The 14,575-nt window shown below is 46.3% G+C and overlaps 1 protein-coding gene across 5 annotated transcripts; it reads left to right on the top strand.

Moving 5' to 3' along the window:
* The first annotated feature begins 251 nt into the window (after positions 1-251).
* On the top strand, positions 252-13,297 carry LOC129827377 (cytoplasmic polyadenylation element-binding protein 4-like). 5 transcript variants are annotated; one of them, XM_055888159.1, is made up of 12 exons: positions 252-391; positions 1,477-2,633; positions 3,437-3,532; positions 4,671-4,761; positions 6,215-6,265; positions 6,435-6,458; positions 7,242-7,418; positions 7,607-7,696; positions 8,669-8,787; positions 9,221-9,335; positions 9,523-9,704; positions 9,916-13,297. In XM_055888159.1, exons 2-12 carry the CDS (start codon positions 1,557-1,559, stop codon positions 10,141-10,143), a joined length of 2,250 nt encoding a protein of 749 aa, XP_055744134.1. In that variant the 5' UTR covers positions 252-391; positions 1,477-1,556; the 3' UTR covers positions 10,144-13,297. The 5 variants fall into 5 exon arrangements, with proteins under 5 accessions (XP_055744134.1, XP_055744133.1, XP_055744131.1 ...); XM_055888158.1 differs by having other exon boundaries at positions 253-391; positions 1,480-2,633; positions 4,668-4,761; XM_055888156.1 differs by having other exon boundaries at positions 253-391; positions 4,668-4,761.
* The last annotated feature ends 1,278 nt before the right edge of the window (positions 13,298-14,575 follow it).

Below are 14,575 nucleotides of genomic sequence, written 5' to 3'. Positions count from 1 at the left end.
ATACATCTAGTTTGATTTCCTTACATTATTTTCCTGTATGTCCAACTCTCACCCATGAATTTCTTGACATCCTTATTTGGGCGGAGAACGTTTTGAATGCATGTGCATTTCGCTGAAAAGGCGTGAGATGGGTGTGGCTTCCCCACACATATCCAATTAAACCCCATTCATCTGTGGAAAGGGGCGAGGCCGCAGAGGGAAACCCTTGCAGTCTGTGGACGGGAGTTGGTGGAGGGGGCGGGGTTATGAGACGGAAGTGTCTACCGACTGGTCCAGCTGTCATCGACTAGAAGAGACCATTCGCACCGGCTGACTTGGAAATGCAGAAAATGGAAAAAAGCTGAAATATGGCAACATCTAGGAACCATAAGGATATGACGACAATTTAGAGGTACATAATGCACGATCTAGAATGAGTTTCATAAATGTAATGTCATACCAGAGAATTGCACTCAGGTTTGTACTCGTAGTTTGGAATTGCTAAATTATGATGACAACGATTGGTGCTAAGCTATGACATTGAACACACAGGACACGAAACCGACGAGGTCGTTTAAAGATACACATACCATTTAATAACAATATTACCGCAGATCCAGCCCGTATATCGCTGTCGGTGGAATTTTAGGATACATTTAATTTCTTGTCGACATTGTTGCTTATCTGCGTCGATTGCTCGCTAGATCGACTACAATGTATCTACTGTGGTAGCTTGTCGGCTATTACCCTAGCGGCTTTTATACAGGGAACTAGGCTACCGTATGTTCAGAACAGACAAGAGACGTCATCAGTATTTGCTTTAAATGGTCGCGTCGGAGTTGGTCATTGGAGAGAAAAAAAAATCTAGATATTCGGTAGGTGTTGGTGTATTTACCTTACTTATAACGCGCGGGCATAGACCCACTACACTGCATATAGATAAACACTGATAATCGCAATGTGTTTGATTGACAGAGCCCAACGCAGCAGCTGTTAGCTTGCTAGCCACATAACGACCTTTGGGAAGTGAAACGTCAACTAACAGTGTAGCCAGCCTGCCTGGTTGGTGCTATGTGCTTCTACCACATCTAACCTACGCAGCTTAACTCGAGTGTTTTCTGTTGTGGCTTGTTAGTGCTACTGCTATGCTTAGTCTGTGTAATTTTATCATGTAGCCTTGGCCTACGGTGGCTGAGCGAGTCAATGATTTCTTCTCATTGAGTTACATCACAGGACTAGCAGGCTGCAGTTGCAGCAAAGTCACTGCAGTTGGCGAGGCTGGTGTTGTTTTGGAAGGCCTGTAGGCTCAAATTGTGGCGTGACAGCCTTTGTATTTATGTCCTCAACCCCCCCCTCCCCCCCTTTCTACCTCACCCACTCTTTCCCCTACATCACCCTTTCCTCCCCCTTTCTCTCTCACGCCTTCACTCCTCACCTCCCCCTCACCCACTTTTCCCCCTTCTCTCCCTCACTCCTCTCCTTCCTCATGTTATACAGTAGGAAATAGGCCTAGAAGACACTGAGATAAGAAGAACCAAGTTAAGGAGGAAACATCGGCTTTACCCCAGGATTCATAAATGGACGACTACGGCTTCGGAGTCCTGGTGAAGAATAACTGCAGTGGCATTAAATCTGCTTTCCCCGTGAGGATCCCTCCTCACCTCCAACCCCAGCCCTCCCACCTCAATCACCCCGCCAACCCCCCCAGCCCCCCTTCATTCATCAATAGCACCTCGGCCACCAATGGAGGAGGTAGTGCCTGGCTGTTCCCCTCCGTAACACCCCACAGTAACATGCAGGATGAGATCCTTGACTCCGACAAGGCCAAAGCCCTGGACCTGCAGGAGAAGGCCCAGCCGCAGGCCCTCTCCCCTGGGCAGCAAGAGGCCGGAGGTGGCCTAGGGGAGCTAGATGGGTCTCTACCTGAGGACTGCTCCATGGAGAAGGGCTCATTGGAGAGCAGCGGTGGGAAGGAGAAGCTTAGGGGTGGGATGGACTCTCCTCCGGTGCTGGGGGGGTTTGACTACCAGGACAGCCTGGGGATGGCGACGTCTGGAGCCCAGTCCACCACCACTACCTCCTCCCTGACCTCCTTCAACAACTGGTCCCCAACCGTACCCTCCAACCCCTCCCCCGTGGCCAGTGAGGACGTTGGGAGCGGGTTCTTTGGCCCGGCCGGTTCCAATGCTAACGGACCCCCGATGCTTTTCCAGAACTTCTCCCACCACGCCGGGCCCGGCTTCGGAGGGGTGGGGGGTAGCTTCTCCCCCCAGATTGGCCCTGTCTCCCAGCACCACCCTTCTCCACACCCCCACCACTACCACCCCCACAACCAGGGGGTCCCCCCGCAGCACCGCCGTTCCCCAGCCTCCCCCCACCCGCCCCAGCCCTCCTTCCCCCCTCACCCCCACCGCTCTGGAGCCTTCACCCAGCTGCCCCACCTGGCCCCGGCCCAGTCAAAACCCCCCTCCCCTTGGGGCAGCTACCAGAGCCCTGCCCCCTCCACCCCCACTTCCACGTCCTGGAGCCCTGGAGTGGGGTACGGTGGCTGGGGAGGGTCACAGGGGGTCCGAGAGTACCGCAGGGGCCTCAACGGAGGGGTGACGGCCCTCAACTCCATCTCACCACTAAAGAAGTCTTTCCCCAACAACCAGGTACTCTTCTAGCTAGTTATACTGCACACCTCCCGTTGAATAACCAGGTACTCTTCTAGCTAGTTATACTGCACATGTCCCGTTGAATAACCAGGTACTCTTCTAGCTAGTTATACTGCACACCTCCCGTTGAACAACCAGGTACTCTTCTAGCTAGTTATACTGCACACCTCCCGTTGAACAACCAGGTACTCTTCTACCTAGTTATACTGCACACCTCCCGTTGAACAACCAGGTACTCTTCTAGCTAGTTATACTGCACACCTCCCATTGAACAACCAGGTACTCTTCTAGCTAGTTATACTGCACACCTCCCGTTGAACAACCAGGTACTCTTCTAGCTAGTTATACTGCACACCTCCCGTTGAACAACCAGGTACTCTTCTAGCTAGTTATACTGCACACCTCCCGTTGAACAACCAGGTACTCTTCTAGCTAGTTATACAGCACATGTCCCGTGGAACAAGCTGGCACTGTACTAGATATACAGCACATCATACCTGCTAAGACTGGATGTCCCGAAGGCCTCAGACTGATGAGTAGCTTAACCATAATCATAATGACCTACAATTTAACTAGTAAATGATTTTCCGTCATTTAAAAGTTTTGCCAAACTCATTGTGCTTGATTTAGTTGGTTATGATATAATCTATTCACGCCTACAGTCTGTAATCCAGCTAATACTGTTGTCTATTGAGCCTTAATATAAACTGTCTGTCATGCACATCAATGGTACAATCACATGCTACTATCCCACATGTACTACATGGTACAGTCCTACAGAATATTTTCCTGTCTTCCAGGTTCCCTCTCAGAAGTATCTTCGTAACAACACTGGGTTCAACCACAAGGCTTGGATGGAAGACAGCATGAGTCGCACTGACAACTTCCCTTTCCAGGTGAGTACAGAGATGAGCAAACTGTAGAGGGGAAAGTATATTCATCCACTCTTACAGGACAATGAAAGTGGAGTTAAAACATGCTTTTATATTGTTAAAACCAACACATGTAGCCTTGTTAAGGACTTTTGATTATGTGCAAAACAGTACACATCAAAGTAAATAATAAGAGCAAATATGATCTAGTTACTAGAGTCTAGTAAGTAGATCGTCTGATAACATCAATGACAATCAGGCCAACTAAATGATTCAGCTCACATGTAAGTAACTATGTATAAGACTACATATCCAATAATACATCTGTCATTGTGGTGGTAAGCGAATGCCAGGATGAGGCCTATTCCGGTAATGTGTTCATCCAAAATGGCACAATATTCCCTGTATAGTGCACTACTTTTAACCAGAGCCTGGTCAGAAGTCGTGCACTATATATATAGGGAATAGGGTGCCATTTGGGATGGAAACCCCAGTCTTCTGTCCTTGTTAAAGATGCAGCGCGTTAGAGATGCCACAACGCCTGTATGACAAATGTTGACATACTGTCATCTCACTTCTGCAGGCTTTGGCCCTATTTGAAAATCGCAGATCTGACATGACCTGGATTTGCGTAAATCTAGTTTTATCTTTCCAGTCACATACAGATCAGTGATTACTTCAAGGAATGGATTCATTGAAAAGAATTCACTGTTTATCGACAGTTGTCTTTTTCTTTCTTCATCTTTATTTAACCAGGTAGGCCAGTTGAGAACAAGTTCTCATTTACAACTGTGACCTGGCCAAGATAAAGCAAAGCAGTGCGACACAAACAACAACACAGAGTTACACATGGAAGGGGCAGCATGACAGGGGCAGGGGCATGTGATACAAAGCAGTAGATTATCTATCTCTGTAGAATCAGATAAATAGATTTAGTCTGTATTTTAGTTGATAAGCGTCACCAGAACGTCTCCGTGTAACTGTTTAGAGGGTCTGAAGTACTAGGATAACACGGGTGTCATCTATTATCAAAGCAAAACTCTGTCAAGGGTCTAGATTAGAACCTACCACCTCTGGGTTCTAGAGTCAGAATGGTTCTATTTTCCTGTTCTTACATAGAACACCGCAGGCTAATCATCGTGTTCTCTGTCTCTCTCAGCAGGAGAGAACCCGTTCCTTTGATGGCTTCAGCATGCACTCCCTGGAGAACAGTCTGATTGATATTATGAGGGCTGAACAGGATTCCTTGAAAGGTGGGTTTCTCTGTTTCACATAGTATGAAAAACACCCTGGGACTGTATTCACAAAGCATCTCAGAATAAGAGTGGTGTTCTTGAATCAGTTCTCTTTTAGAAAATAAGAAATATGATTATATGGTCGGGGGGGACCTGATCATAGATCAGCAGTCATACTCTGAGATGCTTTGTGAATATAGGCCCTGGTATTCTGGAATACTCCAAGCAATGAGAAAATATTAGGTGGACACACAGTAATGGCATATTTTTTATGTAGAGATAGAAGATTGATGTCACATAATTCTGACTGGTTGGTGAAATGGCTGCTTAGCTCAAATCGCTGCACCAACACAAGTGTGGTTGTACTGAATGCTCATAAAAGATGATACTCTTTGATGTAAGTCTTTTGAACGACGTATCCTGCTGAATTCCTGAGGTGCAGAGGAAGCACAGCCATATTTAAGACTGAGTCCTCTGAGTGGTGGGAGTACAGAGAAATACTCTTCTGTCTTAACCTGCTCAATCTCACAGAGCTATCTGTTGTTGTACCTCTATGCTGGCACTTTCATCTCTGCTCTCCATTCTCTCCACCAACATGAATTAAACATGACGTTTTGTGGCATCCCGTTTCTGAAGACACGTTTTATTGCTAAGACTGTCACTGTTAATGTAGGCCAGTCGATCCACCCTGATTACGTTCCTATTTCCCCTCTCTGAGCACGTCTCGCAATCGGTTGGCTGTTAAGTCAGAGTTCTCTGGATGCTTTGATGGTTCTGCTGCTCATCTCAATTCTCATTCTCCTCAGTACATCACAGAACAGCTATAGTTGTTAGAATATCTTGGCTGTGTGGCGCTAGAATGCGGCGGCTGTGTGGCGCTAGAATGCGGCGGCTGTGTGGCGCTAGAATGCGGCGGCTGTGTGGCGCTAGAATGCGGCGGCTGTGTGGCGCTAGAATGCGGCGGCTGTGTGGCGCTAGAATGCGGCGGCTGTGTGGCGCTAGAATGCGGCGGCTGTGTGGCGCTAGAATGCGGCGGCTGTGTGGCGCTAGAATGCGGCGGCTGTGTGGCGCTAGAATGCGGCGGCTGTGTGGCGCTAGAATGCGGCGGCTGTGTGGCGCTAGAATGCGGCGGCTGCGTGTGGCGCTAGAATGCGGCGGCTGTGTGGCGCTAGAATGCGGCGGCTGTGTGGCGCTAGAATGCGGCGGCTGTGTGGCGCTAGAATGCGGCGGCTGCGTGTGGCGCTAGAATGCGGCGGCTGTGTGGCGCTAGAATGCGGCGGCTGTGTGGCGCTAGAATGCGGCGGCTGTGTGGCGCTAGAATGCGGCGGCTGTGTGGCGCTAGAATGCGGCGGCTGCGTGTGGCGCTAGAATGCGGCGGCTGCGTGTGGCGCTAGAATGCGGCGGCTGCGTGTGGCGCTAGAATGCGCATATTATTCTGCCTTCTAACTGACTTCTGTCTGTTCCTCACCAGGTCGCTATGGATTCTCTCACCAGGGCGGAGATGGGTCTTTGCCCATAAATGGTATGGAAATGTTATTTTGCCTCAATACTATAAAGTTTATAGCTTTGTTCAGTCATTCACAATAGTGGTAGTAAATTGGATGCGATTTGTTCATGGGATTTACATTATTTTGTAACCATGTGCTGTTAAGAGTTGGTATGAAGGCTGTTGTCTCTTGTTTTACATGCAGCTAGGAGCTATGGCAGACGACGAGGTAAAGCTAAACCCAAAATGTCTTCATGTTTTAGCTTCCATCATATCATTATTTGCAAAGCCTCGATTACATCTGGTTTGGCCTCGCTGTGTAATAGGGTACTGTTTCAGATGTGTGTTTTCCTCCTGACTGCTGACTGTTCACTAGGCCCTGACTGAACCCGCAGAGGAAGACTTAAGTCCCCAGGGAGGATTTGAAATTAGTCTTCTTTTTTTTTTTACATCAAAATAAAATGTATTAATTCAATCCAAATACTATAAGCATGGAAGAGTTCCAGGTCATCTTTGTTGCAGTCGTGCTGACTGACCGTCTCACAGATTGCTATATTAATAACATTCAACACTTGTGGTTGTTATGAGCGCGACAGCAAAAAGAAGATGACCTGACATGATTGTAGACTGCCTGTTTCCTGCTGGGCTTTTGTGACCTGGCTGTGGTAGCTTGTCACTGGACTTGAACAAAGCATTATGTTGCAAGTGCTTGAGGAAATTGTGGTTGGTTTCATGATCATGGTTCTCATTTGTCTTCACAATAAAAATGTATTTGGATAAAATCTTACCCTTTTCCCACAACTGAGTCAAACAGAGCTGAGCAGAGCTATACCAAGCTGGCCTGGTTAAACATTCACAATAATTGCTAGAAGGGACAATGTGTAAATTAAATATCAGAGTCAGCACAGTATGGTTTGGAAAATTATAACCACAAATGGGTGCTAAGTGGCCAAATAAATCCAGGGTGTCTGGGTTAGTACGGTTTGAGTATCTCTTTCTCTCCGCCCTCCAGGTCACTCTAACCTGTTCCCCATGGGGGACGAGCACTCCTTCGGAGAGGATGAGTCAGGTGACCAGGGACTTCCTGGTTTAGGATCCGCCCACTGTTTTCCGCAGCTCAACGGAGAGCGAGTGGAGAGGTACTCACGCAAGGTGTTTGTGGGAGGACTGCCCCCCGATATAGACGAAGGTATTGATCAATGAACAGAATAATACACCTTCTACAATGTTGTTTTGGGGTTAAAAACAATGGTTTGAGAGGTGTCTGTTTTCTATGGTAATGGACACTGACATATGATGTCATAGAGGCTGTGGACCACCATTGCAGGTTCTTGAAGAGCCTGTGTAGCTGACTAGCTTTGACTCTTTCATTCTCAGATGAGATCACTGCCAGTTTCCGCCGGTTCGGTCACCTGTTTGTCGATTGGCCCCACAAGGCTGAGAGCAAGTCCTATTTCCCACCCAAAGGTGAGTCTGATATGGTCACATTGGCCAGGGAATACTCGGTGCCCTGGTAATGAAGGGAATACTCGGTGCCCCGGTAATGGAGTACTCGGTGCCCCGGTAATGAAGGGAGTACTCGGTGCCCCGGTAATGAAGGGAGTACTCGGTGCCCCCGGTAATGAAGGGAGTACTCGGTGCCCCCGGTAATGAAGGGAGTACTCGGTGCCCCGGTAATGAAGGGAGTACTCGGTGCCCCGGTAATGAAGGGAGTACTCGGTGCCCCGGTAATGGAGTACTCGGTGCCCCCGGTAATGAAGGGAGTACTCGGTGCCCCGGTAATGGAGTACTCGGTGCCCCCGGTAATGAAGGGAGTACTCGGTGCCCCGGTAATGGAGTACTCGGTGCCCCGGTAATGGAGTACTCGGTGCCCCGGTAATGGAGTACTCGGTGCCCCGGTAATGAAGGGAGTACTCGGTGCCCCCGGTAATGAAGGGAGGACTCGGTGCCCCGGTAATGGAGTACTCGGTGCCCCGGTAATGGAGTACTCGGTGCCCCCGGTAATGAAGGGAGGACTCGGTGCCCCCGGTAATGAAGGGAATACTCGGTGCCCCGGTAATGAAGGGAGGACTCGGTGCCCCCGGTAATGAAGGGAGTACTCGGTGCCCCGGTAATGAAGGGAGTACTCGGTGCCCCCGGTAATGAAGGGAGTACTCGGTGCCCCCGGTAATGAAGGGAGTACTCGGTGCCCCGGTAATGAAGGGAGTACTCGGTGCCCCCGGTAATGAAGGGAGTACTCGGTGCCCCGGTAATGAAGGGAGTACTCGGTGCCCCCGGTAATGAAGGGAGTACTCGGTGCCCCCGGTAATGAAGGGAGTACTCGGTGCCCCCGGTAATGAAGGGAGTACTCGGTGCCCCGGTAATGAAGGGAGTACTCGGTGCCCCCGGGAAATAGATGAAGGTCATGAGAGTATTGAGCGCTTTCTTTCCCCTCTCAAGGTTATGCATTCTTGCTGTTCCAAGACGAGAGCTCTGTCCAGGATCTGATTGATGCCTGTATCGAGGAGGATGGCAAGCTCTACCTCTGTGTCTCTAGCCCCACCATCAAGGACAAGCCTGTGAGTGGAGCTTTACGTGTGTGTGTGTGTGTGTGTGTGTGTGTGTGTGTGTGTGTGTGTGTGTGTGTGTCTGGCTAGTGTGAGACAGTCTGTCTGAGTCTCCCACACACCCAGGCATTATTTAAAAATGTTTTTAACTGTAATTAAACTTCTTGGTTGGAGTTGTCTGTCCTCCTTGTCAGTCTAGCACTGCTGATATAAATAGTTGTGAGATTTCCCCAGGCCACCTCCCTAGTTCAGCCCAGTCCACCCCCCCATGGTTCACATCTAGTTGTATGGACATGGTATGGACATTGAAAGATAATTTTACAGATGTTATATGGAATTTGGTACAGCCTTTTCTAGATGTTGTTTGAGTGTTATATGGGTGTTGTTTGAGTGTTATATGGGTGTTATCTGAACGTTGTATGGCCATGCCTGTGTGTTCCTCTAGGTCCAGATCCGTCCCTGGAACCTGAACGACAGTGACTTTGTGATGGACGGCTCTCAGCCTCTGGACCCCAGGAAGACCATCTTTGTAGGGGGGGTGCCACGTCCTCTACGTGCAGGTACTGGACTGTGTTTCTGTGTCTGTGAGGAATGGTGGGGGGAGGGTGGAATGGGGTGAGAGAGTGGAAGAGCTTAAGTCCCTGAGCTACAGTTGTAATACCTAGGCTTTAGCTCAGCAGGCTAACACTGTCTGGCGTGACAGACCCAGTCAGCCACATCATCAGCCTATATGTGTTACTGTTCCAGTGGAGCTGGCCATGATAATGGATCGTCTGTATGGAGGAGTGTGTTACGCTGGCATCGACACAGACCCTGAGCTGAAGTACCCTAAAGGAGCGGGCCGTGTGGCATTCTCCAATCAGCAGAGCTACATCGCTGCTATCAGCGCTCGATTCGTTCAGCTGCAGCACGGCGAGATCGACAAACGGGTGAGTCAGTCTGGTCTTTGGTAGTTTAGCGGAGCCACATACGCTGTGCATTTTGTCCAGGAGAAGAACCATAGAGACCTCACGCACACAATAGCTAAGCTACAAAATGGAGCTGGGTCTGAGCTTCTCCCCTCTAGTTTCTCTTTTCTCCCATTCCATCTGGGTATGTTTAATCTCCTCTTTCTCCTTCTGTCCTCCCCCTTTCCCCCAGGTGGAAGTGAAGCCATACGTGCTGGATGACCAGCTGTGTGATGAGTGCCAGGGGACACGCTGTGGGGGGAAGTTCGCTCCCTTCTTCTGCGCTAACGTCACCTGTCTCCAGTACTACTGTGAGTACTGCTGGGCCGCCATCCACTCCCGGGCCGGACGAGAGTTCCACAAGCCACTGGTCAAGGAGGGGGGTGACCGGCCCCGACACATATCCTTCAGGTGGAACTAGGGAGGGTGACGGGCTATGTTGTAGAAAATAAATGCACTTTTCTTTTTTCTGGTTCCTATTTAGTTTGGAAAATTAATTTAAAAGCTTAATTTAATCTTTATTTTTTTTAAATCGGACCTTCTCAGAACAGTAAATGCTAAGAAGAAGGACAACTAAGTGAAAGAAATCCCGTTTTGAATTTAAGTTAAGGTGTGCATGAGTACTTGGATGCATTATTAGATATGAGAAGAAATGTTTCTTCTGACTTGACTGTACTTTCTTTTCTCACATTAGCTGGCGAAGCTGCTTACATTTGTTGTCAAGAGTAACATATATAACATTTGAGTGAGCTATGTGCTGCACCTCAATCAGTATATTAACTACAACAGTTGTGTGTTAGAAGGGTACACTTATTTTTGTTAATTTACGCATGCAGGATTAGATTGATATTTGTATCGTTAACCAAAGGTTGAGAGTAACTGGTCGGGTTAAAGTTCAATAGTCAAAGAAAACCACTGCAGAAGGGCAGACTGACCGACAATTCCCTTCATCATAAATAAACTGTTCAGAATACATGCAGGATTATTTAAGAAAAGATCATCCTCTCGGTCCTGGCAGCGATTACTGGCATGTGCTTCTAGATCATGGTTTTAAATTGACTCTTTGTAGCCAGAATGGGCAAACCAAAGATTGGCCTAAAAACAAGTGATCAACGGCAGTTGATTATCTGAGGGGTTTAAGGACTATAAGACTCCATTTTCAGGTTCAGGAGGTCAGGAAGGCTAGTGCTGTTTTAAGATGTTGAATTGTGGAGAGAGGGGAGAAACAGTCTTTGGAAAGACAGGTTTCAGCTGACAGACTACAGCCCTAGCTGTCTAGGCAGGGCTCAGGTATTGGCAGTAGTATTAGCTCACTTTATATTGTCAGGGATATTAGCACAGGATGCTAACATGCTAATGTTGTAGTACTAGTAGGAATTCACAGTACAGTGGTAGCTAGCTACAGTGTTCCCTGAGTGACTCATAGTATGTAGCCTGGTCCTGGCCTGTATGTGCTTCAGTGTTTAACCAACTCCTCTGCCTATCCTTGTCCAGCTAATTAACACCGAGAGTTGGCTAAAGCACAGACAGACTGGACAACCAGGCTAGTCTAATGGTGATCTGATGCACTCTCTCTCCCATGACTGGAGTGTAGAGGAAATAGATCCGAACTGTGGCGAATGGATACGCTAGTGGATCCTAGCTGTGGAGGATGAATACGTTAGTAGCGGGACACTCTGAAGAACTTGCTGTCACAGAGATAAAGATATTATTTTATACATGGCCTGCTGATTTTTGTACAGTGTTTTATAGCTGATTATTTTGTCATGAACATATACATTTATTATGCACTACTTTTCTAAATATTTTTTTCAGTAGTCATTTTAGGCACATTTTTCATAAGATGGGAGAACTCCTTTTGCAATACCTCATTTTTTTCCACTTGGTGAGAAATAATTTTGTACCTTTGTTACTAAGAGATCTGCATTTATTGTAAAACTTAATTTAAAAAGAAAAAATTAATGATATTAATATAATTTTCAATTTAGCTTTTTATATATTTAAGTGCTGGTAAATGTTAAATTGTCTGGTCCATTGGTGTGATTGTGTAAAGGAAAGATAAACAGACAGACTACAGATGGTTAGCCAATCGTGTACAGACTTCTCTTTCATAATAATAAACCGCAAGTACTGGATCTTAAGGCATGACGAGACCTTTCTAAACTTATTTTGATAGTCTTGAAACATATATTCATATTGTAGTGGGGAAGGAAAATCTAGATGCCATTTTTTGGGTGGATGAGTGGATGGATGAGTAAACCCTTATTCCCTTCTATCATCAGAGTGAATGATGACAGGTGTTCTAAAAAACTATATTCTCTTTCTGGAACTACCTGAAGGTTCCAGAACGTTCCAGTTATTCTATGCATGCATGACGTAATACAGAATAACAACATGACTATTGGCTAGTGTTAATGCAGGAAACTATTGTAATGCGCTAGAGCGCTTTCCGCTTTATTTTTGTTTGAGATTTTGGTTCTCTCTTTCAGATCACCTCCTAATATCTAGCTTCTCTTTCTCTCCTAAAGTCTGCATCCCTCGCAGACGCACGCAGGCAGGTAGGCAGACGCAGGCAGGTAGGCAGACGCAGGCAGGTAGGCAGACGCAGGCAGGTAGGCAGACGCAGGCAGGTAGGCAGACGCAGGCAGACGCAGGCAGGCAGGCAGACGCAGGCAGGATACCAGAGTGATAACACTTGTACGAGTTTAGCCATATAGACAACACTTCTTCCTAAAAGAGACTTGATCACTCCACCCCTGTGATGTGGCATGCTTTGGGACATAGACTTGAATGTGATTCATGTTGCAAGTTAACTTTGAGCCCTTATGTGCAATCCTTCTCTCCTAAAACAGTTTCTCTCATTCTGCAATGTAAACCCATATAAACCATGTAAACATTAAAACAGGATTCTTTTTTTCAGTCTACTATTGTTCATGCTGGTGTCTGCAAAGCAAAATGTTCTACTAATATATATATATATAGTGTGAATTTATTTTTAAACATTAGTTTTGTGCTTATTCAATGATTTTGCTACTACCATGCTACTGTGATTGAGAAAACATTGTATATACTAGGTTGGTGATGTATTTGTTATATTCTCAATTGAAATGTAACACTTTCATTTGGATCAGATTTTTCTATTTTTTGGGGTGATGTGTTGAACTTGTTGATGTCTAGGTTTTCTAATTGCTGTATTGTGCGCCACATTCAGAGGAATAATGTCTGTTAGTATTACTTGATTGCGAAACATGCCAATAGTTTTTAATGGTATGCTGAGAAGGTTGTATTTATTGATATACCTTTTTTACTTGAGACATCATCTTGATTTTTATTATGTCATTTCACATTTATAAGTTCCGATTTATATACCCCCCCCCCCACACAATTATGTTGTGCTAATAACAGATGTCAGTTTTTATAGTTGGTTTGTTGAACTGAAGTTTAAAAAAAAAAAAAAAACAAGATCTAATGTCATATAATCATTTGCAGCCAACTATTTCTAACTGTATGCATACAACATTTGAAGTATGTGTATTGTGAGATGTTGAAAGAATTAAACTCCGCTGTGAGGAGAACAGTGGTCGTGGTCAGTTTCTTGAGGAAAGCAAGGCGTGTGTGTAGCTAAAAGTGTACATGTACTGGAAAAGGAAAAATGTACACCAGTTCTTTATTTAGATTTTTGTACATTCCTTTTGAACCCTGCACCCAAATATGAATTAATATTTGACTCGTATATGAATTACTGTTTGACTCGTATATGAATTACTATTTGACTCATGCACTACAACACCTCATTCTGTTACTAAAGTGGACACTTAACTCCACTCATGGATTTAAAAACATTGGATTGGTATAAATCGGATTGAGGGAGTTTAGCACCATACAAGGGGAGTAAGTGTACATTTCATGGAGATTGTTCTTCCTCACAATACCCTCCCCCACCCCTTCCTACATAGTTTTGTTACTCTTTTTAATTGTGTAAAGTGTGTTGTGAACTTGACTAGAAGGGTAGAGAATTGGACCACAACCGTTCAGTGCAGCTGTGTGTGATGGTGTGACAGACAGACAGCGACAGTGGTTTCTGACACATCTGGCCTGCTGTGCTGAACCAGGTCAGGCGGGGCTATTTATAGATTCAGGCAGATCCAATCGTCCAGCCCGGACCTTTGGCTCCTATTACCAACAACGACAGATACTGGTCTCAGCAGGCCACTGCAATTACAGTTGAAGTCGGAAGTTTGCATAAACCTTAGCCAAATACATTTAAAACTCAGTTTTTCACAATTCCTAACATTTAATCCAAATGTTTCGAATAGCCTTCCACAAGCTTCCCACAATAAGTTTGGTGAATTTTGGCCCATTCCCCCTGACAGAGTTGGTGTAACTGAGTCAGGTTTCTAGGCCTCCTTGCTCGCACACGCTTTTTCAGTTCTGCCCACAAATTTTCTATAGGATTGAGGTCAGGGCTTTGTGATGGCCACTCCAATACCGTGACTTTGCTGTCCTTAAGCCATTTTGCCACAACTTTGGAAGTATGCTTTGGGTCATTGTCCATTTGGAAGACCCATTTGCGACCAAGCTTTAACTTCCTGACTGATGTCTTGAGATGTTGCTTCAATATATCCACATAATTTTCCTGCCTCATGATGCCATCTATTTTGTGAAGTGCATCAGTCCCTCCTGCAGCAAAGCACACCCACAACATGATGCTGCCACCCCCGTACTTCATGGTTGGGATGGTGTTCTTCGGCTTGCAAGCTTCCCCCTTTTTCCTCAAAACATAAAGATGGTCATTATGGACAAACGGTTCTATTTTTGTTTCATCAGACCAGAGGACATTTCTCCAAAAAGTA

This window comes from Salvelinus fontinalis, chromosome 29 (assembly GCF_029448725.1).
Source record: "Salvelinus fontinalis isolate EN_2023a chromosome 29, ASM2944872v1, whole genome shotgun sequence".
Lineage (NCBI taxonomy): Eukaryota > Metazoa > Chordata > Actinopteri > Salmoniformes > Salmonidae > Salvelinus > Salvelinus fontinalis.
The sequence above is the reverse complement of the archived record's forward strand: the minus strand, read 5'-3'. Positions and strand labels throughout refer to the sequence as shown.

What these genes read in the sequence shown, in the direction of transcription:
- LOC129827377 (XM_055888158.1), top strand. Translation starts at nt 1,557, where the DNA reads ATGGACGACTACGGCTTCGGAGTCCTGGTGAAGAATAACTGCAGTGGC. An exon ending in AGTCTTTCCCCAACAACCAG is followed by an intron (nt 2,634 to 3,436) that starts GTACTCTTCTAG and finishes CCTGTCTTCCAG; the next exon opens with GTTCCCTCTCAGAAGTATCT. An exon ending in CCACCATCAAGGACAAGCCT is followed by an intron (nt 8,788 to 9,220) that starts GTGAGTGGAGCT and finishes GTGTTCCTCTAG; the next exon opens with GTCCAGATCCGTCCCTGGAA.